General features: G+C 41.7%; 1 protein-coding gene across 2 annotated transcripts; it reads left to right on the top strand.

Annotated features, from left to right (window-relative positions):
• Nucleotides 1-15,519: 15,519 nt before the first annotated feature.
• On the top strand, nucleotides 15,520-27,487 carry LOC105355574 (uncharacterized). Of its 2 annotated transcripts, none has more exons than XM_078933780.1 (3): nucleotides 15,520-15,606; nucleotides 15,713-15,982; nucleotides 24,441-27,487. In XM_078933780.1, the coding sequence occupies exons 2-3, from the start codon at nucleotides 15,784-15,786 to the stop codon at nucleotides 25,742-25,744; spliced, it is 1,503 nt and encodes a 500-aa protein (XP_078789906.1). In that variant the 5' UTR covers nucleotides 15,520-15,606; nucleotides 15,713-15,783; the 3' UTR covers nucleotides 25,745-27,487. The 2 variants fall into 2 exon arrangements, with proteins under 2 accessions (XP_078789906.1, XP_078789917.1); XM_078933791.1 differs by lacking the exon at nucleotides 15,520-15,606 and adding an exon at nucleotides 24,003-24,107 and having other exon boundaries at nucleotides 15,842-15,982.
• Nucleotides 27,488-27,625: the final 138 nt, after the last annotated feature.

The raw sequence follows: 27,625 nt of genomic DNA, 5'->3' as shown, positions 1-27,625 counted from the left end.
GACCAGTCAGCTTCAGTCTTTGTCTTGAATATTTCTTCAGGATTTGATCACATGACGTCTGTCTGTATTGTACGAAAAGAAAATAGTCTCATCCGATTTGTTTGTGTGTAACTCTTGATTTCTAACTCATACAAGATGTTTTGTGTTTAACTTTGTGCGCTTGCAATTGTGTATTCACATGTACAAAAATGTGACAAAATACAAAAATATAGGAAAAAAATAGGAAATACGATTTACACACGCACAACTTAAACTTATGCCAGCTTGAAACTAACTACGCATGCAAATTTTAAAAAGTATGCATGAAACACCTGATACACACACACACAACCGTAATTACACACAGATGATACACACACACACAACTGTAATTACGCACAGATCAGGCTCTTTTCTATGGGGTAAGATAACTGTCAATAAGAAAGATTTTCATACAGAAAAAGTTGTGCACAAATTAATTCAAACTTTGTGCTCTCTATAAATGCATGAATACAACTTTTAGTTTTACATTTGACATTTCTTTTTTTGGAATACAACTCTTGCTTGTATTGAATACGAATTTTTCCTTTTTAACTCCCTGTCAAAAATAAGTCACAGGGTCACAGGCAAATACATTTCAGTCAGACAACTCATGCAGTAGTAATAATATTTATTTTTTCACATCTTTTAGTTTTCTTTCACATACTTTGTTGCTTTCACATTCTTTGACATTCACTTCCTTCAAGTTAGCATTCACTTTCCTTTTACTTGCACTTCACTTTGCTTTCACTTTGCATTTCACTTGCTGTAACTTTGCATTTCACTTGCTGTAACTTTGCATTTCACTTTGCATTTCACTTTCCTTTAGTTTGGCATAAAACTCCGTGCAATTCCAAGAGACAAATTTCCATAAACTTTTGGGTAATAACTACCCCTAACGGAGCTCACAGGTGGAAGCCGGGGAGGAGGGTGGGGCAAAGAACGCAGTGCTGCAGTAAAGAAGGATGAACAACTTACACACCTGGACTTAAATAGGATGCTGCACAGGTGAGTTGATTAACTGACTCACCCTAGGGGAGTGGCCTAAGTAAAAGCCTGCCTGAGTTGCCTGCCCGAAATGCTCCCAAGGTCGCTCACATTGTCCCGAAACATCGATCGTTCAAATTTACGCATTGGTATTGAAGTTTATTGATTAAACTAACATAAACATACTGGTAATACTATTCTGAGAGTAAACTCACTCAGATCCTCTTTAAATGTTTTCTAGAATTCTTCTTTATTAGCTGACAGTAATAATTTACTTGTGGAAAGTCCCATCCTTGTTTTTCCAGTTCTGTTTGTGCAATTGTAGCGCAGAGGTGAGCAGGCATCTCATCCTTTCCATTATTGCGCCCAACTTTGCGTTCTAGCTTAGCGACTCTGGCCTATATGACAAATTGGAAATAACACTTTATGTGGGGCGACATCTCCACACTCCCTTTTGTATAGTCATACCATCTTCTTCCAGGCTAATCCCACTTTGTTTGTTTTGTGTCCAGAGTTGAAATAATGATTTTGTCTTGGCTTGTGTCTTGAAAAAACAGACATTATTGTCCTTAGTCAGCTTAATCTGACAGGAAGCACCAGTCATCTGATTTTTCCCAATTTAATGAGTCAGCGGTTTTAATTCTGTAAATAACGACAGTTTATTATGTATAAAATCTTCAATAAATCATCAGCTGTTGTCATTTTCTTCAAAAGTCAGTGAAATGTAACTAATCAATAAGTTGATCCACAGTTTTAGCTTTTGATCTATTCTGAGATCCAATCTTTAAACAGCAGAGTGATTAGAGTTTGTGGAGAAAGAAAATCTTCTCTAAACATTCAGAAAGCGTCAAGTTAGTGAAGACAAAGTTCAAGAAAATAAAGTAAAACAGGTCAAATGTAAAACTAAATATATAGAATATTATGAATTCACATGTTTGCAAAGTTGTGCACAAATGAATAATTTCCCACTTTCTGCCAATATATGCCCCAATAATAAATATTAGAAATTCTAAATATGCATCTTTAAAAGACTTAAAACTCTTCGTTTTTGTTTTCCAGAACTCATGAGAAGTATGGAGTCCTATACTGTTCATAATTAAATAAATAAATATTTAATTAAATAAATAAATATGACCTCATGCACATACACAATCAACCAATAAATCTCTTATAAATATATAAAAAGATCATGAAATTGTGAAAAACCTGCACACCGATTTTAAATTAGACATTGTATTATTCAATATATATATATATATATATATATATATATATATATATATATATATATATTTTTTTTTTTTTTTAACTTGTCCTGTCCAACAGCTAGGCAAACAGATGAGAGCTGAGGGCCTCTTGTGTTGGACATATTTTATTTTAACAAGAGGGGTTATTCATCTTCAGACAAACCAAAGGTATGTCTGAATAAACCCCTTTTGTAATTGAGGCCAAACTTTATTAATTTCAATCATGTTTGAAAATCTTTGGTGTTGGACCGGACGGAAAAGGAAAGAGGGGAAGAAGAGAGAGGGACGTTAGAGAGAGGGGGGGGTAGGAGGGTGATAATAGGAGGGGAAGGGGGGTAAGACCATGAAGCAGCATAGAGCAGACAGGTTTACTGGTTGTTTATCGTTACGGTACGGTTCAAATGTAGTACAAAAAGGGCGGGGCCTGTTCACACACACTCAAATATTATCAACACACCTGCTAGCCGCAAAAATGTCCACATGTCAACATGCACACAAAACAGATAGTGTTCACGAACGCATACCTATGCCTTTAAACCAACTAGTGTGAAATCTTTCATTCATTCAATCATGCAAACTATTAGTGCAAAGGTGAGCTAACACCTGTGCTCAGGTGAGTGTTTATGTTCTTCTAAAATGGATGGTGGAATGTGAAAAGAAGGAGGAGGAGCGCCCAGCCACCCCCACACCCATACCCCCGCCGCAGCAGCAGCGGCAGCCGGAGCCCCCCCAACGCCACACGGGAACAGGCAGGGAACAACCGCCCCCCGGGCGACCAAGACCGCCACCCAGGCCAGGGCCAGCAGGACCGCCGCGAGGCCCCCAGAGCCAGAGAGCAGGGAGGCGCAGAGGGAAAGAGAGCGCCGCCCCAGCCCAGCCAGGAAAGCAGCCCCCCGCCGCGCCGGAAGAGCCCAACGCAGGGCCCCACCGGAGAGGGACGCCCACAGCCCCAGACGAGCACCCCACCACCACCCAGGAGTTCCGGGCATCCCCCCGCCCCGACCCCAGGTACGAGCCAGGACCCCCCAAGGGAGACCCGCTCCGCACTCCAGGCAGCCACCCACCCGGCCCACGGTTGGTCCAGGTAGGAGCAAGGCAGGGGCCCGCCGCCCCCGCCCAGGAGGGGGGAACCCCGGGGAAAAAAGGGCGGCCCACAAGGGATGTTATAAATATGGCCCGACCAGGCTCGGCCATGTTGGAAGTTTGGCGGGGCCCAGCGCCCAGGGGCAAGGACCAGGACCCACCCCCCAGGGACACGAACACCCCCGGCTCAGGTGTAATATGAACCCCCCCACCGTGCGGAGAGAGCACCGCCGGGCCCAGGGAGCCGGCACCCAAGGGACACGGCCGCCATCGCCAAGGGGCCCGCACCCCCCACCAGGGAAGGGGTAGGGGACAGATGGACCCAGGTCCCACCTTCCTTGTAAAATGTGTGTGCGTGTATGGGTGTTTGAGAGGGTGTTTGTGTGCATGTGTGTGTGTTTATGTTTGAATGTATATATTGAAGGGGGAGGGGTGTGTGTACTAAGGGGGGTGCAGTTAAAATTGGCGAGTAGGGCACTAAGGGGACATCTCCTGATTACTCACAGTGATGTCCCCTCACCCTCCACACCAAGGGGCCCTAAATGTCTAAGGTGCGGTTAAAATTGGCGGGTAGGGTGCCAGGAGGACATCTGCTGCTTGCTTGCAGTGATGTCCAAGCACCCCCCCTACCAAGGACCCTACATGTCTAAGGTGCAAATAAAACCGAAAGAGGGGGGGCCCACATCCATACGGCAACCATAGGAGGGGGGCCACTCCCAAGTAGCCCCCCCCCCAAGGCGCATCGCAGGCTAGACCCCCCACCCCCTCACCCTAATATGAGGTTATATAAGGAAGGGGGTAAGTTGGGGACAGCTGGTAGACTGTCCCCCGGTGGTCAAACAGCCGTCCCCCAGCCCACCCCCAGCAAAGGGGCCAGGGCCACCCAGCCCAGGGGCCCACCCCCGGAGGCGCCGACACCCCAGGCCCGGCACCACCCACCCCACACAGAGAGAGAGGAGCCAGAAAGCGTCGCCCCCCCCCGGAGCAAGCCCAGGCCCCCACCCCCAGACGCCGGCCCTAGAAGAGCTCTGGTCAGGCCTCGACGGGACCGAGGAGGCCAACCGGCCGAGGCAACCACCGATTGCCTCAGCGGAGACCCCGACCCGCTAGCCCCCCCCGACCCGTACTAATAATGGGCCCCCCCTCCCCCCCAGAACGCCCCCCCACAGGACAGGGCCGACAAGCCCCCCACCCTACCCCACCCCAGACCCCGCAGCCGAAGCGGGTGACACCCAGAGCGACCGGGGGCCCCGAGAGGGTTGTCCCGTCCCGTCCCAGAGCCAGGGAAGGGCCGATCCCAGCCCCAGGTGCAGATGGGCAGCCCATCCGGCGCCGCTGGGCCCCCCCCACCCGAGCAGGGCCCCCCGCCAACCCCCCCCAGCACAGGCAAAGGGACCACCCCCCCAAGCCAAGCCAGACCACCACCCCACCCCCCCACCACGCACCCCCACACCCAAGCCCAGAGGACCACGCAGCGCCCCAGCCCGCCCCACCCAGGCACCGGACCCGACCCCCCGACCAACGGAGCCCCCCACCGCCCCCGCCAGGCACCGGAAGCCCCGACCCCCACCCCAAACCACGGCAGAAGGGCAAGGAGCAGCGACGACCAAGCCCTCCACCCCCTAAGTCATGGAGTCAACCACAGGAGACCAGAGAGACTGAATTCTTTCAAAGTTACTTGAGCTTTGGGCTGACATTTTTTCCAAGCTGATATGATCAAACATCAGATTTCTGTGTTGACTTATGTTTATATTTTTCTTGTTTTTCCAATTTATTAAAATAGTTTTTTTGGCAATACAAAGAGTTATGAAAATGATAGATGCTAATCCTTCTTCTATATCGATGGCACTCATTGTGTTATTCAATATATTTAATCTAGCCACAGGGGTTGCAAGCCAGTAACTTCTGTGCCGGTCCCAAGCCCGGATAAATAGAGAGGGTTGCGTCAGGAAGGGCATCCGGCGTAAAAATTGCCAAAATAACCATGCGAATCATCCACAACACTTTAGACATACCGGATCGGTCGAGGCCCGGGTTAACAACGACCGCCACCGATGCTGTTAACCTAGAGGGTGTCGGTGGAAATTTGACTACTGTTGGTGGAAGAAAGAGGGGAGGCAGAAGGGTCCGTTGCCAGAGAGAGAAGGGAAAAGGCAGGAACATAGGTTTGAGAATAGGGACTCTTAACGTTGGCACAATGACAGGGAAAGGCAGAGAGCTGGCAGACATGATGGAGAGAAGGAAGGTAGATGTACTGTGTGTGCAGGAGACAAGGTGGAAGGGCAGCAAGGCACGTAGTATTGGAAGAGGATACAAACTGTTCTATCATGGTGTTGATAGGAAGAGAAATGGGGTAGGAGTGATTCTGAAGGGGGAGTTTGTAAACAGTGTTCTAGAGGTGAAAAGAGTCTCAGACAGGATGATGAGCCTAAAGTTAGAAATTGAAGGGGTGATGGTGAATGTAGTCAGTGGGTATGCGCCACAGGTTGGCTGTGAGTTAGAAGTGAAGGAGAGATTCTGGAGTGAGTTGGATGAGGTCATAGAGAGTATCCCCAGAGGAGAGAGAGTTGTTATTGGAGCAGACTTTAATGGGCATGTTGGTGAGGGCAACAGAGGTGATGAGGAGGTGATGGGCAGGTTTGGTGTGAAGGAAAGGAATCTGGAAGGACAGATGGTGGTGGACTTTGCAAAGAGGATGGAAATGGCGGTAGTCAACACTTACTTCCAGAAGAGAGAGGAACATAGAGTGACATACAGAAGTGGAGGTAGGAGTACTCAGGTGGACTACATCCTATGTAGACGAGGTCATTTGAGAGAGGTTAATGACTGCAAGGTGGTGGTAGGAGAGAGTGTAGCCAGACAGCACCGCATGGTGGTGTGTAAGATGACTCTGGAGGCCAGGAAGAAGAAGAGAGGGAAAACAGAAAAGAAGACCAAGTGGTGGAAGCTACAGAATGAAGAAACTTGTGAGGAATTTAGGCAGAAGTTGAGACAGGTCCTGGGTGGTCAGGATGAGCTTCCAGAGGACTAGGAAACTACAGCAGAAATTATCAGGGAAACAGGTAGGAAGGTGCTAGGTGTGTCATCTGGAAAGAGGAAAGACGGTAAAGACACTTGGTGGTGGAATGAGGAAGTACAGGAATGCGTCCAGAGGAAGAGGTTGGCTAAAAGGAAGTGGGATGTAGAAAGGACTGAGGCAGGTAGACAGGAGTACAAGGAAGCGCAGCGTAGAGTGAAGAGAGAGGTGGCAAAGGCCAAACAGAAAGCTTACGATGAGCTTTATGACAGGTTAGACACAAAGGAAGGAGAGAAGGACTTGTACAGGCTAGCCAGACAGAGAGACAGAGATGGGAAGGACGTGCAACAGATAAGGGTGATTAAGGACAGAGATGGAAAGGTGCTAACAACCCAAGAGAGTGTACAGAAAAGATGGAAGGAGTATTTTGAGGAGCTGATGAACGAGGAAAATGACAGGGAAAGAAGGGAGGAAGATGTGGTTGTTGTGGAGCAGGAAGTAGCAGAGATTGGAAAGGATGAGGTTAGGAAGGCTCTGAAAAGGATGAAGAGCGGAAAGGCCGTTGGTCCTGATGACCTACCTGTGGAGGTATGGAAGTGCTTAGGAGAGACAGCAGTGGAATTTCTAACGAGGTTGTTCAATAGGATTTTAGAGAGTGAGAAGATGCCTGAGGAATGGAGGAGAAGCGTTCTGGTCCCGATCTTTAAAAACAAGGGTGACATGCAGAACTGCAGCAACTATAGAGGAATAAAGTTGATGAGCCACACAATGAAGCTGTGGGAAAGAGTAGTGGAAGCCAGGCTTAGGAAGAAGGTGGAGATTTGTGAGCAGCAGTATGGTTTCATGCCCCGTAAGAGCACCACTGATGCCATTTTTGCTTTGAGAATGTTGATGGAAAAGTACAGAGAAGGTCAGAAGGAGCTGCATTGTGTGTTCGTAGATTTAGAGAAGGCGTATGACAGGGTGCCGAGGGAGGAGCTGTGGTACTGTATGAGGTCGTCTGGAGTGGCAGAGAAGTATGTCAGAGTAGTTCAGGACATGTATGAGAGAAGTATGACGGTGGTGAGATGTGCTGTAGGTCAGACAGAGGAGTTCAAGGTGGAGGTGGGACTACACCAAGGATCAGCTTTGAGTCCTTTTTTGTTTGCTATGCTGATGGACAGGCTGACAGACGAGGTAAGACAGGAATCTCCCTGGACAATGATGTTTGCGGATGACATTGTAATTTGCAGTGAGAGTAGAGAGCAGGTGGAGGAACAGCTAGAGAGGTGGAGGTTTGCTCTGGAAAGAAGAGGTATGAAGGTCAGTCGTAGTAAGACAGAATACATGTGTCTGAACGAGAGGGATCAAGGTAGAAGCGTTAGGTTACAGGGGGCTGAGGTGAAGAAGGTGCAGGAGTTTAAGTACTTGGGGTCAACAGTTCAGTGTGATGGGGATTGTGGAAAAGAGGTGAAGAGGCGAGTGCAGGCAGGTTGGAGCGGTTGGAGGAAAGTGTCAGGAGTGTTGTGTGACAGAAGAGTGCCAGCAAGACTCAAAGGAAAGGTGTACAAGACAGTGGTGAGACCAGCTCTGCTCTATGGGTTAGAGACGGTAGCAGTGAGACAGAGACAAGAGGCTGAGATGGAGGTAGCAGAGATGAAGATGTTGAGGTTCTCCTTAGGAGTGACCAGGTTAGACAGGATAAGGAACGAGTACATCAGAGGGACGGCTCATGTTGCCTGTGTTAGCGACAAAGTCAGAGAAGCCAGACTGAGATGGTTTGGACATGTTCAGAGGAGGGATAGTGGATATATTGGTAGAAGGATGTTGGAGATGGAGCTGCCTGGCCGGAGGGCAAGAGGACGGCCAAAGAGGAGATACATGGATGTCTTAACAGAGGACATGAAGTTGGCTAACGTTAGGGTAGAAGATGTTCATGATAGAGTGAGGTGGAAAAGGATGATTCGCTGTGGCGACCCCTGATGGGAAAAGCCGAAAGAGAAAGAAGATTATTCAATATATTTCATTTTGCTTTAAAAACCTGTTCATTATTTTAAAACAGCATTTTAAAATATTCATTTTATTCATATAAAATTCATATTATTATAATTTTACGTTTGTTTGTTTTTTGGATTTCAAAATCAATATTTTCCAAAGTAGCTTTGTTTTTATTTCATGTTCCTGTTTTTCACAATGGCTTATTTCATGAAGAGCTTTTTCAGGAAACTGTGTCTGTCTGTCAATCAAACTAGACAAGGCGGAGACACTTTTGTGATTGGCTACTCCTTTACTCAGACATGAGCAGCAGCACCCTGACTACATCGATCGAAGATGCTTCACCAAACGTGACGGCGCAATGCACACTCCTCAACACTAGGGGGAGTATGCACCTCAACACATCCACAGTTTTACACGAAATTAGGAAGTTTTTGTTCTAAATTTGCGGATAAATGTGGCTTTGGGCAAGTGTGCATAATTCGGGTGATTTTGTGGTCGGTTCTGCAATTTTCATCTTCTCATTAACATCTAGTAGTGGTCTAAGTTAGGCTGGTGGCTGTTGGAGTTCCACAAAACTTCTATGAACTGGAGTTCCATGAACGCAACATGCCGCGTGTGGGAGGGGCTACCAGCTGATGCTTTAGCCTGATAGCCACATGGAGCGGTTGCCTGTGCTTATCTCAGTAAAAATGCATGGATGCACAATGTACATGGAATGTTAAAAGATCAGGTTTATTTATTTTGAATAGTTCCACATGATAACAATGTTTCCATGTTTGAGTTCATGAGATCATCCAGGAGAGTCTCTGCTTCAGGTCCTGCAGTCAAACTACGTCTTGAATTACGTGTAAATCAGAGCGCCCAGGCAGCGCGAGAGTGAGTGTGTGAGCGCAAGTTAAGGGTCTGTTACCCTGTTCCCCGGAAAAGTAAAAATAAAAAAAGGTTTCCTCCAAAGTACAGAGCCTGATTCTTGGAGTAAACCCTGGATCAATCCCGGATCTCCGCTGCGTTTTCCGACCACGGTCAGAAACGTCATCGCAGAAAAGGTTCAACATATTCCCGGGAGATAAAATAAAATCAGAGGACCTAATTCTAATCATTGTCTCATTGAAAATAGAAAAATATCATAAGGTTCAGGAGGCCTGAGCAGGCTTGTCCCGCTTTGCGCAGCTGCCTGGTATGACTCTCTGTCGGTCCGCCAGCACACCTCCTGCGAGCCGACATAAGGCATGATCTGAGCTATGAGTGAATGGCGTAAGAATGAGGAGTGTTTCAACGGGGGACTTCAAGATGTGGACGACCGGAGCTCCTCTGTGGTTTGGTCCACACAAACCCTCAAACTAAAAAAACAGAGTTGTCCATGTTTGCATCTGCTGTAGCAGACAGATTGTTTGTCTCTATTTAATCCTCTAATGTCAGCAAAGCTGTGCAGATATCGCTGAAATATGTCATCTCTCTGACTGGCACACCGCTGAGCGGGTATCCAGGAATATGAGTCGATTTCCAGGGATGAGCCAATGAGCGTTTAGATCCCGCCCACTTTCACTGATTGACAGATAGTCTCATTCTGCTGAAAAAGCTCTTCATGAAATAAATCAGTCATTGTGAAAAACAGCAACATGAAATAAAAACAAAGCTACTTTGGAAAATATTGATTTTGAAATACGAGATTCTGAAAAAAGACAGAATTATAATAATATTCCTCATGATTAAAAATGAATATTTTAAAATGCTGTTTTAAAATAATGAACAGGTTTTTAAAGCAAAATCCAATATATTGAATAATATAATGGCTTATTTAAAATCAGTGTGCAGGTTTTTCACAATTTCATGATCTTTTTATATATTTATGAGAGATTTATTGGTTGATTGTGTTTTTGCATGAGGCCATATTTATTTATTTAATTAAATATTTATTTATTTAATTATGAACATTATAGGACGCCATAGAGAAGGCCCTCCCGGCTGCAGACAGATGGGCGGAGTTGAAGTCTTTAAGTAACGTGTTTATTTTTTTGTCACAGTAAAGGTAGGCATTCAATTATACCAAGTGTGGCATCTTACTTAAGCTGATCTGGTTTCCTCAGTCAGTAATGATCTGTTCTGTTTAGAAGATTCTCTCAGTTCTCAGGTGCAGGTTTTTTGGGTAGCCGGTTCTAAGTTCTAGATGGAATTGTTTTCTCATAGACTCTAAATTCTCTTTTCGCTTTATCAATTAAAGTACAATTGTTCTGGATTTTGCTCCTTTTTCCACCGTCAATCATTTATGTACATTTTTGTGTTGATGTTGTCTCTTCTAGTCTTCTAAACCTTTTTTCCATTCACACGCTGTGCTGCTGTGTGAGAAGTTTTGCTACCCTTCCCCTGCTGAGCACAAAAACGTATTTATATCAATTATGAAGAAAAATAAGTAATAGAGAGAGGACAGTTAAAAAAACGGTTCCCATGAAGAATCCGGCTCTTGTCTTTCATGTCAAAGAGCCAAGCAATCGGTTATCGGACCAGCCATATCCACAATCGCTCACTTAGTTACTTAATTTTAATGTTTCGATTTACCTGCGATTGACCGCGAGAACTGCAAAAAACTTCTGAGCAGCGTTTCTACTTTTCAACAACGCGATTGTCTCCATGTTTATTTATAACATTTATAACAATATATTTAGAACTATCTTCTACTCATTGACTTGCTTTGTGTATGTGCTGAGGAAGAGGATGGTGGTGTGTTCGTCCACTGAGCAGAAGCAGGGAATACAGAGGCGGAAAAAAAGCGAATTGCATTCTCTAGTCTAGTGCAAAAATGAGATAAATTAATATGAAATAACAGACATCTCGTCCATGACAGATACATCACACCCTTTCTTGTTCCTGTAGCCATACATAAAAAGGGCTGTTTAAAAAAAATCTTAAAGCAGAAGAGTACATATCCTAAAATCAAAATAATTCATTTTTTCCTGAATTAAAAAAAATGTATATAGTGAGCGTTAATTTCTTAATTTCGGGATACACTCCAGAATCCAGGCGGCAATTTTGCACGTGGAGACTTCTAAAATGTGAAGAAAAAATAATTACGTTGACGAAGAAGAATCACATACAGTGGGTGGAACGCAACGCCTTTAACACCCCCTACGTTGAGCCACGTCTCAGTCTGCACACTGCAGCCAGGGGTAGTTGGAACTCATTGCTCCCTCGCGGCAGCAACCCCCTCCCCTTATAAAGCGAAATTACAGAGGGAAAGAAAAGGAAAAGTACAGAGCATGGTTGTCCTGCTCCACACCCAAAGAGCGGAGCGACGATTCTCTCCGCTCTCTGGGTGTCATGATATACTTTGTGCTGACTGCTCAGGAAATAGCTCTGTGGCATGGACAAGAGAGGGACGCTGCCATGACGGAGCAATGTGGATTGAGAAACTTTAGTGTTGCGTGATTTAAAGACGCATCTTTAAGGCCCGTACACACCGGGACGAATTTCGCGCGCGATATTCGCCGACGTTTAACGCCTCGTGACTAAACAAAGGGCACCAATGTGAGTGTGCACACCGACGCGAAAAAACGCCACGCGTCAAAGCGTCACTTTTTAAAAAACGCCTCGGGTTCATTTTTTTGGTCTGACGCGCCGCGTCAAAAACTATACGACCAATGAGATTGGCGCTTTTGCACAGATGTCTGGAGCTTCTGAAGTTACAGTAAACCACAACTTGGGGGCGCTCAAACACAAAACTGCCTTTCTGAGCACACATACCAGCGAAGAAGATAGACGCCAAGTAGCATCTACACTGCCGCGAAGAAATAATGACGGACACTCATGATACATTTTCAGCTCTTGTACCAGTCGATAAAACTCCCCATGTTCTTCTCTTCTCGTAACTATGGGATGTACCCAAAATCGGCGTCTTTTCCGGCGTCTTTCATCATTCAACAGAACAATAATTTTCTTCATCGCTGGAACTGGAGCTAGAGCTACAAGTGCTTGAAATATTCGTTTTCTTTGTATGATTCTGACCAGCGCGTAAATACTTGCTATCTTCTTCTGAGTGAAAAGCGACTTTAAGAAGCGTAAAGTTGCGCAGCGCCACCTTGTGTACAGGAGTATTTCTGTTTTACATTAAGCGCCATCTAATGTCAGGGAATGAAATTGCATGGTCGCTCGGCTCATTGTCAGCGAAAATCGTCTGGGTGTGAACACAAAAAATGTGTTGAAAAACGCTGGCGAAAAACGGCTGGCGAATATTCGTCCCGGTGTGTACGGGCCTTTAGGCTTTTTAACTGTTAATTATCAGGTATATCTTTTTAAGTAAGTCGGCAAAGTTGTGTATTGAATTTAATTGTATAGAACTTCTTTACCCAGCATGCATGACTATACATTATGCTAATGGAGTAGTCAGGTGTTAGTGCACTGAGTAGAGCTAAGAAGCTGTTGAGAGATTGCCATGCACTGTGTAGTATGTTGAAAGACACTGTTTAATAAAAAGTCTAAATAACCCAGCAAAAATTGCTAACTTGAAGATAACCAAGACGGTGTCAGAAGCAGCAAGATTAAATAGAAAAAGTCTCTGTCTTGTGAGAGATACATGCTGAGTAGCGTGCTACATCGTAGTGGGCTACATCGAGTGATGGCCATGAGCAGACTATATCACATTTTCCTTGACATTCTTCTACACAGTTTTCTGTCACTTTCTCTTTTCTCAGTCTTTCTTCCAGAAAGTCAGAGCCAGAGTTAGACTTTAATCCTTACATGTGTAAGCATGTGCACGAAGGTCTACCATTCCAGCCACAGATCATCTCTCCAGACAGAATCAAAGAGCTTCGTCTGAGCAGATGATCCTACAGTTTCTGCTGGTTCTCCTTTCACTCAGTTTGTGAGCCTATAGCCTCCCTCACTCCGACTTCTTTGTGTTCTTTTAACTCAGTGTGCCCCACAGTGTTGGGTGGTGGTACAGCTCTGCTGTAGCTTTGTATTATTATCTATTATTATTTTTTGATCCAGATGTGCAGAAGAATTAGGATACATTGATGCAGATATTTACTCTTCAAAGTAATGTATATATATATATATATATATATATATATATATATATATATATATATATATATATATATATATATATATATATATATATATATATATATATATATATATATATATATTCATCTATGTTTAAACCAATATTTCTTTTATCTCTCTTACATATGGTTATTTAATGTAGACATTTTTGAAAAACTCTGCTTTTTACTCTTTTTTTTTATTTTATTTTTTATAAAATAAACTTTATTGCACATTTTTATTACCAAAATTTACATACAGGTACGCAATTGCAAATATAAAAAACACATATGTATAAATATATATCTATTAAAAAAAACAATATTGGAAATAGAAATAAGCCAGGGGGTTAAACTTTACAAAAAAATGTTGAATCACATGCAGACAAGGTTTTGAGTGCTTTTTGCTTCTCAGAGTTGCAAATACTATTGATAAACAGATTTCAGAAAAAAATACAACGAAACAGAGTTTTTGACCAGAGAATATTTACTTTTGTGAATATGAAATTTGGCCAAATTTTAGCACCGAATACCAATTTTTTTTTAATCTTTATTGAAAATATACAGAATCATAATATAAAAATAAGTAACTTTAAAATAAACTGATTGAAAAATAAATAACAAAATGTGCCAGGGGAACATAAAGAACAAAAAGAACAACAACAACATAAACAAGAGCAGAAAAGAAGTAAACAAGAGCAGAAAAAAAAGTTGCTATTTGGTAGATTTAAAAAATTCCAAGGTGTAAAAAGTTCTCATGGCTTTGGGGTTAGAAGAAAATTTGATTGGTTGGCATTTTGGTTTAAATCATTCACAAAAAGCTTGAATAGGGTTTTTTTTTTGTAAGAAAATTTGCATTTGTGAATATGAAATTTGGCTTGCATTATGAAAAGATTAATTAAGTGGTATTCCCTTATAAGTGATTTTTTAACATTATAAAAACCAAATAATACATCTTTGTATACCGGATCAAATTTTTTTAAAATAAATTTTACAGTGTACAAAGGAGGTGAAGTTTTTCCCGAAAGTTGCTGTTTGGGGGTGTTTTCAAAATAGAAGTATGGTTTTTTTCACTGTCTAATTTACAAAACGGGCAGTTTCTATTAATGTCTATGTGTAGTGAGGATTTGGCTGCATCTGTTAAACATCTGTGCATCTGTGAAGAAGTTCAAAGCAAACATTCTGAGATTTATTTGAAATAAAATATTTGGAGGACAAACTTTCTTCCATTCCATATCTGGGGCAAATTTTCTCCAGTAGTGAGTCACATATGGTGCAGTTGCAATATCTGTCACAAACATGGATCTTATTTTTTCATTTCTTGTCGAAGATCTCACAGTAAAGCAGGCCTTACCAATATTGGTTTCAAATAAAGAAATTAAACGTGAGGGTAACGGGTGTACCGGACCTGTAAATAACATTATAATTCCTTCAGGAATAGCATCCATAACTTTTGCAAATTCTGTGGGGGTAACTGGAATCTTATGAGCAGTTGAAAATTGATTGTATGACATTAAACACCCCCTTGAGTCAAATAGTTTATTTACATATAGTATATTATTTTTAAACCCGTAAAGGCAGAATAAAGATATTTTTTAAATAAATGTTAGTGTTATTCCAGATATGAAAGTTGTGGGGAGAATATGAGTGTTATAGATTAAGGACCAAGCCAGAAGCATTTGCTTGTGAAAAATTTCAAATTTAAAGGGCAACTTTTTAATGTTATAATTAGATTGGAGAAGAAAAGGGAGGCCACCGAGTTAAGAAAAGAAATAGTTTGGAATGAAATTCCATAAGGAATCTGGGTTTGTAAGGAATTTCTTGATCCAGTTGATCTTAAAATTAAAGGTGTAATTTAAGGTGGTGAAATCCTGCGTCTATATTGTGCTCAAAAGCACTTTATCTTTGATGTACTGAGTTTTATTTTTCCAGATGAATGCCGAACACCAGCATTGTATCTAAAGGTTAGTCTTGCCGTCATATGTCATTTTTGTGTGCAAAGTTTTTGTTTTTCAGACTTTTCAATTTATTTATTTTTTTATGACTGAAGGAGTTATACATTTGTAAATCAGTTTAAAAGCACATTAAGCTACACCTAATTTGTGATTTTAAAGTTTTGTATCTATGTTATTGTCCTGACCCGGAAGTAATCCAGGCGAGGCGCTAGCAGCGTTAGCTTGTGTTCAGAGGACGGTGGTGTTTTGTTTTGAGTTTTAGGTGTTTTTAGACAGAAACAACGGTACGTGGTTCGTGTCCGAACTCTCAGCATTTTCCAAAGTGTCGTCAATGAGTGAATACGAGTTAAATGTAAAGACAACGTGCCTGTGTGATTGTGCGACTAGCAGATCATGAGATGGTGACATGGTGGTCGGAGCTGCTGTGAAGAGGACGGCGATGTTTGTGTGAGTTTGAGCTGATGATGATCGGAGCAGCTGCAGTAACGATGTCTTCACTTCAGTCTCTGAGAGAGTTTATCAACGAGCGACTAGCTGCTGCAGCTGAAGAAATCTTCAGACACTGTGAAGGAACCATCGTCCAGTACGAGCAGGAGCTCTGTCGTCAGCGCAGACTGCTGGATGTCATCTGGAAACCACAGCTTCAGCTGGACGCGATAGGTATGTTCACTTCAACAACAGAGAAGATAAAGCTTTCATCTTCCAGAACATTCTAATTCAGGTGAAAGTGGACAGATGACTGCTTATATTGGAATATTACGGTCTGCCATCTTGGAGCGGTAAACAGACGACCTGCACAATGAGTTAAATAGGCCAGAGACGCTACGCCTTCCTCTTTCCATTGTCCAATGTACGTAAAAAAGGACGCCTTATTGGAAAGGGCAGTACAGTAACACATCTTAGCGGCCACGGCATGCTCAATTCTAGTCCGATTAAGAAAAAAAAAAAGAAAAAATTTACAACAACTTTAACTATCACAAAAATAAGACACAAGCCAAGGTATAAGTTTTTTTTTTTTTTTACAAAGTGCAACAGTTGAATGACATTTCAACCTTTTCTTAAATAGGAAAAACAATGTATACCTGATGCATGGTTGTGACTATAGTAAAGTCTACACACATACTAAGACTTACACATGTTTTTAGATTCTGTGGTTTGTGTTTTAAGACGGGTCAGGTGGGTAGCTGAGATTGCCAAAGACCCCTTGGGCCTGTCATACATGGGCCGGTCCCCACCCATGGCGGGACAATGTGGTCGGCGTGCGCTGGGAGCAGCGTGTCTCGGTGGACATTCAGGCCGGGAGAAGAGGTGGGGCCTGTTCTTTGCACAGTTGGGAGAGAGGAGGGCGTAGTGAGCACTTCAGTCCACAACCCTGGCGTGACAAGGTCCGGTTGGGGGACTGTAAAGCATGTGGCGGCCAGGGCTTGCAAGCCAAGCCGGTCACAACGCACCACTCTGGATTGACTTAGACATTGACTTTGAATAGGCTTGGTTTGTGTAGACTTTGCCACCATCACTACAAGATCAGAGTAAGCCTTCTCCATTCTGACAGTAAACTTACTCAAATTTCCCTAAAATATATACTAAAAGTTCTCATTTATTAGCTGACAGTACTTATTTACTTGTGAAAAGTCATATCATTATTTTTCCAGCTCTGTTTGTGCAATTATGACAGCAGTGAGCCGGCATCTCGTCCTTTCCAATTGGCTTTGATAACGGAGGGTGTGCCCTCCTTCGCGCATGGGTATGCTTCGGGCCAGCCTGTGAATGTATCTGCAATCAGCAAAAGATATCTTCTGTGTCCAACTTTGCATATGTAACTTGTAGAGCACCGACTCTAGCCTATAAAAGTGAATTATTCTGCAGTGCAGTGCTCTCTGAATCTACAAGTCCAAAACAGCATGCCCTAGAAATCTCCTAGCAGTCTTTGCGATAAACCAGTGTGCATTGAAGCTCACTAGATTGGCTACATTGGGGAATATAGACCACAATTAAGTGTTTAAAAAATTTTGTGAAAACCTTTAGTAATCATTTAGTAATCAAACTACAATAAGGAACAGATAAACTGCTGCCCAACCTTTGGAATTTAATAAGAGGACAGATTGACTGATATACTAATAAATAGCCTTATGATTAGTTAAGGAGCAAATAATGATATTTTTAGAAATGTTATTTTTAAGTAGTAAGCATGGTGTCTGAGTTATTTAAAAAATCCAGGCAACTAGATAGTCCCGCACTATATAGTTCTTTTTAGTTGTTGGGGAGTAGGGAGGGAATTCTGACAGCATCATTCTTTGGCCTCTTTGTTGCTCCTCTATACAATCCAAACCTAAACGCTATCTGAAGAAAACCTAAGGAGGACGGAAGAGTTCAATGTGAGCTTGAGTCAGGCAAAGAACAGAGAGATGGAATCTCTATCTCTTGATAACTGATAGATGTGCGTGTGTGTCAGAATGAAGAAAAGCTCTGGCTGCAGAAACTGTGAAGAAAGGGGAGGGATGGGTGCTGTGAGTGACTGGCTTATCATGAATATTGATGAATTTTACATGTGAGTTTCTATGATCCATAACCCAAATACTGACATCACATGTTTTGTAGGATTCAGTGTCATCCTCCTGGAGATGCACAGAAAGACAACCAAGAACCAGAGTGCATCACATGTTGATGTCACATTGAGAAATACACATAGGTCAAGGTTGATGGCAGAGCAGCTGGTTAAAAATAACCCAATTTGAACACAAATGCACAATACACATGAAAACACATGCACATAAGACACTGAGGGTATGAGAATGGCGAGAATGGTGGGTGATCATTACCCCCCACCAGCTGCCATTCCTGTACTTACTGTACATAAAGTACATTGATGAATGACTAACACAAGAAATACTTATGAGTTACTCATATCACGCACGTATCGCAGAAGACCAATATTTCCCTAATGGACAATGCGGAGATTATGTGTTGCTGCAGTGTGACACGGCCTTGACTTAGAACTGGTGCAGACCAGGGGAATCCAACTGTTTTATTAAAACAAAGCATTGCGAGGGTCCGCAACCGGTGCTGACACAATGTGATTTCTGTCCAGTGCTCTGAATGTCGAAGTGAAGTCATACAATGAAGCACGGTTTACGTGTTCCTTGCGTTGTTTATTCATTTTAACGTGTTTCATTCAAGATGCATCTGTCTAAATTTCACATTAAGAACCACCACTTTTCTCAGTTTTTTCCATATATATATATATATATGTATATATATTAGGGTTGGGCGATGTCCCTTAAATTGGCCGTTGACGATGTTTGCTGTCAACCATCATATTTCGGTCTTATATAATTGCTATTCGTTGTTTTACTTTATTACTTCATTTATTTTATTTCCCAACTAATGACTCATCCGCGATTATCCAGTATAAACTGAGGGAAGTGACTTTAACAAAAAAGTAACCAACAAAATAGAAAAGAAATGGTCCGCTCCCGCACTTAACTAGTCAAGTGGACTGGCGGAGCGTGGACTTACAGCTTTGTGTTTGAGGGGAAGGGGGGGTGCTTTGTTACGTGAGCGGTATGTGGGAGATTTAAAACTGACACACACAGACAGAAATGTGAAGGTATCTGCTGTAAATCTATGACGTAAATTAATAACAGGATAAATGATCGGCTACTTAGTTAGCATGTAGCCTAATAGTTTTCGAATGTAAAGCGACTGACTGCTAAAGTTAATAAAAGACAAGTCCTGAATATTATTATTCCTATTGGACCCTAAACTACAATATCAGCTGTCTGTCAACCGACCAGCCAGTTGCCCAAATGCCGGCATACATCAGAGAGCTCTGCGGCGGAGCTAATAGTAGCCTATCAGGAGCTATCGTATGACAAAGAGGCCTAGTTATCATAAATCTTTTGCTATTTTTCTTATATTCATTCAGACAGTAATAAAGTGATCACTTTTGGTTTTTATGTTCCTTTCTTGAATGAATGTGGGTCACAGAGACACGGAAGATACCGCTGAAAGCGGCTTTTGCCGGCGTACAGAGAGCATATCCGCGTGAATGATTTATGACGTGAATAATTATTGCGTTCGAACGGATTAATTATTGCGTTCGAACGGATTGATTATTGCGTTCGCACGAGTTAATCATTTCGAGGGAACGGAATAGTATTTCGAGGGAACGCATTAGTATCTTGTGGGAACGGAATAGTATTTCGTGCGAACGAGATAATAATCTGTGGGAACAAGATATTAATCTGTGGGAACAAGATATATTTTAATATCTTAATGTCAGGACACGGGCTCGGGGCTCCGTGTCAAATGACTCAAAAATAAAATTAAAAATCAATCCTCCAAAATGCATTTTCATTTCCTTCTGTAACAGTGCTTATTCTGCGACATAATAAAAGTGAAATTGCAGAGATAGGATTGCATTTTCATTTTCACATACCATAATTAATTTTCAGTCAGCTTTTTCAGGGGGGAATCGGTCCTTTGTTGGTCCTAACAGAAAATGGCAAAAGCTTAGCATGGCGAAATCTGTGCTAGAGCTGTTCATGGAGCTGCAGGTGTCCTCTAATAGCAATATCAGCTTTTATTGTGCTTTTATTACTTTTATTACTGTTGTGAATATTATTAAGGGCCTGTTTGTTCATATTTATTATTTTTTTTCTTGTTCGCAAGGACCCGGAAGAAGGTTTATGTAAACGGCTATTTAACAAATTTGCCTGGTATGAACTGCTATTTTATGAACTATTAGTTTTTTGTTATTTATTGTGTCTGTGTTGCTCCCGGACTCTATCTATTTGAGGTATTTTTTCCGTACAGAAAACTAACAACACAGAAAACAATATTTACATTTATTGGTTTTACATAATACATAAAATTTACCTATGTAGGTGATCCGCTTAAAAAAAAAAAAAATACTATTGGCTGCCAGGAACCAAAAACTTTGTATAATTAACACTAGCCTGAAAAAACAACAACATTTTAACTTTAACTTAATTGTTTTTCTTGTAAACCCGATTGATACAGTCGGGTGATGTCATTTTAAGTTTGTTAACAGATTAGATGTGTTAGTGTCGCATACGCTATCTTTGTGTAACAATGTCGACACACAGCGTTCGACTTATCCAACTGTCTTTTTCCTTGATGGAAAATAGGACAAGAACAGGTAATGCAGCTAGTTAATTAGCAGCTCGGCTCTTGTTTCCCCGCTACGAGTGACAAAGCAGCAGGGTCGTAACAATGCATATGCGGGGGAAAAAAAGGAAACACGTACCGAAACGGTACAGCAGTGAACCGAACCGAAACTACAGTACCGAAACGGTTCGGTTACACTACGTGTATCGTTACACCCCTAATAAAGACCCATTCAAGCACAGGTGCTATCTCACCTTTGCACAAACAGTTTGAGTGACTTGGTCCAAATGCTTAAGTATATGTGTGTGAAATAGGGCTAGGAAGCGATACGATGCGATTTGCGATACATTGCTCACGATAACGATACTATCACGATATGGCGATAATGTGATAATCGATATATATCGTCTCTAACAACTCACGATATATCAAACTTTAAGAAAGAAGAACTTGAAAAACTGTTTTTTGGAAAATATTTCCCCACTTATTTTTTAGTTTTTAAACACAATGGTAACGAACAACTTGTGTCCTATTTGGTGTAATGAATAACAGACTTTAGTGTAACATTTCTGAAATCGGTAATACTCTGTCTTTGACAAACAATGAAAATTTTCATTTGGTGTAAAAAATGGTGAACATGAACAGCAGTGCCATTATTTAGTACAAAATTGCTGTAAACAGGATTAAAAGTAATAAGTCAAGTAGCTGCCAGGCACATTGGTATCAACTTTTCAAAAACAAAGCCATAGCTGTTGCATTATTTCAAAAAAATAGCTGTGAATCAGATTTTAATCCTGTTAACAAATTATAGTGTCTTTGTTAAAAATAAATGACACCATTTATTGCAAATGTGGTGTAAAACTAAAATAAAATTCTCCCAGAAAAAAAATCAAGGAGCTAGAATCTTTCCTTTAAGTTATTTAAGACATAAACTGCTTTCAAAATAAATTACCAGGGATAAAATACATGAACTTAAAGTGCATCTAAAAGTAAACATCTTTGTAAACAAAACGTTTGGGGAAAAGCTGCATGTGATGTATGTTAATATGTTAATGTTTTTCTGGAGAACCACAGGCTTTTTAGCGTCAAGATGCCGCTCGTCTACAGCTGCTTTGAGGAGAAGGGGGGTCTGAGGGCTGGGATGCCTACCGGTAGTTTAGCTTAGTCTGTTTAGCTATGTTTAGTTATATACGTAATGAATTAAATGACTTCATTTCCTTCATGATTTCAGTGAGACGACTATTGTTGTGATTTTGGGCTATATAAATAAAATGGAATAGAAGTGAATTGGGATTCGTGCATTGCTAAGGTTTGTAGGACATACTACTTCATTTCCCAGTCTTTGTTAATAATTAAATGGAGGTCCAGCCGTCACACGTGAGCTCTTTCTGCCGTTTCCATCTCAGCCATAGCTCTGGTCTGGGCGTACAGTGCAGGGATCATTTTTTCAGTATTTCCGAGAGGGAATATCAAAGTGTGGCTCTAATTCTATCAATTAAAACTGAAATCCACCTCGCTGCAGGGACGAAGCCCCTAGTACATTTAAACAGCTATCCCGTTTGTCATTGCCTCTGCTCTCGCAGATGCTGGTGATAGATTAAATGTACTTAAATCAGATCAACCAGAAAGATTACCTCCCCCAAGTGACAAACACTCCCCTGAACACCGCCCACTAAGTGACAAAAACGCCCCCTTAACACTGAGCGCAAATCCTGGTGAGGGCGCAAAGGAGAATTGACCGCGGAGGATCACCGCTCAGTTAGGATTGCAGGCTTGCAGTTGTAAAATGCTGGGTCGCTCGGTTAGAATTGCGCCTGCGCGGTTGTATGGTTCGCTCACGCAGTTCCTGAATACGCCTGCTCAGTTGTCTGTACGCCCTTTCACTTTATGGCAGAGATGAAATGCCATAGCGCTCCCTCTACTTACTCACACACGCGGTTTCAGAAGCGCATACACATCATTTACTGCGTTCTAATTATTCATTTCCATTGTATTCATTTCCATTACAAGCTGCTTACGTTCTCGAGTGCGCAACACGGCCGCCCGCCGGAGGATTTTGTATTGGTGGTGGTGGGGGGGGGGGTGTTATTACTGTTCTCCTTCACTCTGTAACACCAAACATGAACGCGCACTGTTAAATTTCGATGAATATCACTACATGTTTTGTTTGGAAACTATTTTGTACAGCGCAAAGTTACGTGTCTGTATAAATAAAGGCGGAGCCTCCTGCCCTGTGTTCTTCATGGTGACAAAGTGTCTGCAGTCTTGTTTATTACTGGGTAATGTTTAGCTCGTGCTGGTTTGAGGCGCCTTCCAACCATGAAACCAGGGATCGACTCCGGGCCGCTCCCTGTTCCCTTCTCTACCTCTGTGCCGGTCCCAAGCCCGGTTTGAGAAGGTTGCGTCAGGAAGGGCATCCGGCGTAAAACATTGCCAAGTTTACCATGCGACTTGTTCGCTGTGGCGACCCCTGATGGGAGAAGCCAAAAGAGGAAGAAGAATATATAATATTCTGAGAACATGTCTGTTGTACCAGAGAGCACAGGTGAATGCTCGCGTGCAGCTCGAGAGCGGTCCACTGCAGAAGAATCAACACGCACCCACAACACACTTGTGTGCGCTCCTTCCTCCTACACACGCAGCGCGCTGACACGCATACGCATAGTCATTCCACAACTATACTATATAGTTAGTTCATCAGCTAGATAGTAGGTAGTTGTTACTGTTATCTTTTTATTTTAAAGAATACTGCGTTGTAATTGTATTCATTTGCGATGCAGCAGCCGGGGAATTTTGTGTTGGGGGGAGGGGGTCGCTGCGCTTAACCGCGACACCGCGCCCCCTGCAGTGATAAAAAATCCCACACCGTCACAGCTCTACGTGTGTAAGAAGAGGGAGGCGTGCAGCGCAAGAGGGAGAGAGCGTGCAGGGAGTGAAGGAGTACAGTAATAAAAGGTTTCCCCTAGAAGCCCTTGAAGTCTGAAGGACACAAAACTAGCAGAAAAAATAAATTATCAGCAAGGAGTAGAGTGTTTAATGTGTTTATTATAGTTCCAATCACGCACCATATGCAGAACTTAATGACTAAAAATATATATTGTCATACCCATTTGAAAGAGTTATAAGCATGGACCAACAAGGTTTCCTTGATGGTGGAAAAGATAAGGAGGCCCAGAACACGAAGCAGAGGACAAGAACCATAGGGACACAGACAACCCCTTCTCCCAAGCTCTGATGTGATGTGTTCCATGGCGCATGCCATAGCCAGAGATTTCAGGGATCCACCTTCATGCATTTATCCAGCCAGACCCAGGAAGCTAATGATCAAGGGGCATTATCTGCTGAGCGGCTGGCTCCCCCCTCACAAGGGATGCGGTAGGGAATAGAAGATCAATGGCCACCCCTCTCTTTGTATTGAATGTGTTTGGTGTGTTGGTGTGAGTCTGCATTAAAAGTGTTGTTAAATTTCAAATACCTTTTTTTTTAAATCAAAACTGAAGAGCTTCTTTAACCCTGTAACTGCAGCTACTCTTTTCTTCTCTTTACATAGTATTAATCGGACCGTTCACAAGATCTCCATAAATCTGCTACTCATGCTGCAGCTTTTCTCTGTGGCTTTGCTCCGGGACAGAATAAGCTAATGTACATATATTGCGTAAGCACTTTACTGTTGTTCTGTGTTTCATATCAGCACAAGGCTGCTTTTCTTCTTTTCAGAATCTGCTGCTTCCATTAATTGCGTAAAAGAATGTAAATACTGAAGCTAAAGCACCGGGTAAAAAGGGTTAATTTTATGTTTCACCAACAGACCAACATCACCTTTTACGGTCTAACTTTCAATGAAAGCTAAAGAGTTACATTCTTTTGATACATATGTTAAATGGTAGGGCTTTTTAATGAGGTAATCTAGATTTTTATTGGTGTTTGACAATACACAAAGTCTTTTAAAAGTATAAAATGCCTCCTTCCTGTGTTTGTGTCCCTGCAGTCCTCCCCCAGCATTACATGAATGAAAAGGTAGATCTCTGCAACCAGCAGAGGAACTCAAGAGTGGGACAGGAAGAGCCAGAAGCTTCACAGGTAAAAGAGGAACAGGACGAACAAGAACCTCCACATATTGAAGAGGAATGGGAGGAACTAGAGCTTCCACAGATTAAAGAGGAGCAAGAAGGGCTGTACATCAGTCAGGATGAAGATCAACTTGAATGGAAGCAGGAGACTGATACCTTGATGGAGACTCCTACTTATGAGGACAATGAGCACAATATAGCAGACCTAAACTATTTGCAGAGCTTTGATGTAACTTATGGTCTGGATGAAATAGAAAGCCAGCTTGAAGAAGGATCAACATCAACTACAGGTGGAGAGACCAGCCCACAGAACAGAGTTCAGTGGAAAAGAAATGACAGAAGTCATTACCAAAATGTGGTAAGCTCTCACATGGCAGAAAGTCAGTGTGACTCGGATTTGAGTAAAATATCCAGTATGGCAACTTTGATTAAGCAACACAACCAAATCCGGAACAAAAAGAGACTTTCCTATATAAAGTCTGGTAAAAGCCGGTATGTCTACAGGAGAACTGAGTCTGATGAAAGACCATATGTCTGTAAAGAATGTGGTAAAAGTTTTATTTGGTGGTCTCAGTTCAGAATTCACATGAGAACGCATACAGGAGAAAAGCCCTTTTCTTGTAAGGAATGTCATACAAGTTTTAGCCTTTTATCTCATCTCAAAACACACATGAGAACTCACACAGGAGAAAAGCCTTTTTCGTGTAAAGAATGTGATAAAAGGTTTAGTCAAACTTTTGGCCTCAAAAGACACATGAGAACCCATACAGGAGAGAAGCCTTTTTCTTGCAAAGTATGTGATTCAAGCTTTAGTGAAATATATAATCTCAAAGCACACATGAGATCTCATACAGGAGAAAAGCCTTTTTCTTGTAAAGAATGTGATAAAAGTTATAGTCGATTATCTGATCTCAAAAGACACAAGAGAACTCACACAGGTGAGAAGCCTTTTACTTGTAACGAATGTAACAGACGTTTTTGTGAAAAATCTCATCTCAAAAGACACATCAGTACTCATACAGGAGAAAAGCCATTTTCTTGTAAAGAGTGTCCTAAAAGTTTTAGACATAAAACTCATCTCACAGCGCACATAAGAACTCACACAGGAGAAAAGCCTTTTTCCTGTAAAGTATGTGATACAAGTTTTAGTCAAATGTCTAGTCTCAAAAGACACATGAGAACTCACACAGGAGACAAGTCTTTCACTTTTCAAAAAATGTAAAAGTATTGAGTGATTTCTCTAAACCTAAAAAACTGAGGGAAACTCAAAGCAGACAACTGATGCATCTAAAAGACTGAGGGTTTACATAGGAATGGAAATATTTAGAGACATTTTTTTCTTTTATACAAAAATAAAGTGGAATTTTACAATTTTACAGGTGAAATAACCCAAAGTTCTGTCTCAGAAAATAGGTTATTCGGAAAAAAAAAGTATTGTTCAAAACTTCTTTGGTCCAGCCTTAAGGTTTATGGCTGGTGAGGCACTGATGTCATCAGTCAGATCTCCAAACATATGAATCCTACAGAGCAGCTTATTTACCATTTGATTGGGAACAGTTCAAGTGTGTTAAAAAAATTTCTGTCTTTAGCATTGAACCAAAAAAAGCACCAAGATTAATGACTTGTTTGTAGAAGTGTTCCTTTTCTTTCTGTAGTTTAAATAGTCTCTCTTACTCGATGCAAATCTCTGCCAGTGAAGAAAGTTTTGCTTGATCAGTCCTTTTCTAAATGTCAGCACGAGCTGGAGCAACTTTGCTGCCTTCTGGGCCAAAAAGCTGAGAAGCTTTCCAGAAGATTTACATTCATCCCTCACTGTTTGTGAGCTGTAAAGTCCAGTGAAATTTGCCAAGAGTCTTTGCCAAAGTCAAAGAATTTAGCATGTTTTGAGTGACGTTTTCCATCATTAAAATCTTGCGACTTTTTACTGAATTTCGTGCGGTCTACCAAAACCAAGAAAGTGAACTCACCAATATTAGGGCTGGGTATAAAAAAAATGGACCTTTAGACCACAAATAGTTACTTTGGAAAACATTATTCCTTATAAGAATTAGGGAAATTCATGCCTGTGAGTATATAAGCACTTAAACACTCCCAGGATGTATAAAGTAATGGCAGGAGAGTGTCTGTCTTCATTCACGTCCCCAAAGCCCTGAAACACTTCTTTTATCTCAAAACCTTCTTCAGATGTGCTGTAATGCGTCTAAAATCTGTGCGTTGTTTGTGACATCTGTGGTCTCATCTAATTCTACAGCACCAATCTCCTTTTTAATTTCAGTCCTTATGACATCATTGACTGATTCAGTTACTGGTGAATCATTCTGTATTCTTTTTGATTAGCCAGAAAATAGTGGATATCTCTAAATGTCTAGCTAGCCAGTCGCCTTTTTAAGCAAATGTGTGCAATAATTCAACATAGATGCAATGAATAACAGAGTTTGCATGAAATGCTGTCTAATGTTTGGCAAGGAAGCAGGTGGCATTGTAAAGATGTTTTCAAATCTCTCTTATCCTTTATCTAGCATTATGGATTCTAATGTTGAGTCTGTGCTGTTCGTCCAAAGCCAAGTTTAATTTGGACATCCCAAACATTTTTGCCGTGATTTGACTTTGGATGTGTGTGGCCGACTGCTCATGTTTGATGAGGCTTCTTGGCAATTTCTTTAGATCACAGTATCCCATCTCAGTCCAAACATTTTTAGAAGTTGAAAACAGGAGGCAGAAACAAACACTTTATTTTCTCAATCGAATTTTGGTGATTGGTTCTATTTTTTTCTTATACTAAAAAATAATATGTTGTGGAAGTTGAACAATGTTGACTCTTCCCTTTAAGAACAAATATTTCTTAATTAACCAAAATAAAGCACTAAGAATTTGCTTGGGTATATGCAACTTGCAACTTGTATATGAGATACAGTTGCGATGTTTAATGTTGTGATCATTAAATAAAATAAATGTCACAATTTTATTACAATGAAAGGCTTATTAACATTCAGGTAAATGTTTTTTTGTAAGTTATACTCTTTAAAAAAAGTGAAAATGCCTTCCAGCACAATATCGCGATACGTATCGTGTCGTTAGACTGGGAGCCAGTTTAGATCGTGCT

This window comes from Oryzias latipes, chromosome 2 (assembly GCF_053564925.1).
Source record: "Oryzias latipes strain Hd-rR chromosome 2, Olatipes_Hd-rR_3.1".
In the NCBI taxonomy this organism is placed as follows: domain Eukaryota; kingdom Metazoa; phylum Chordata; class Actinopteri; order Beloniformes; family Adrianichthyidae; genus Oryzias; species Oryzias latipes.
This window is presented reverse-complemented; position numbering and strand designations above follow the sequence as displayed.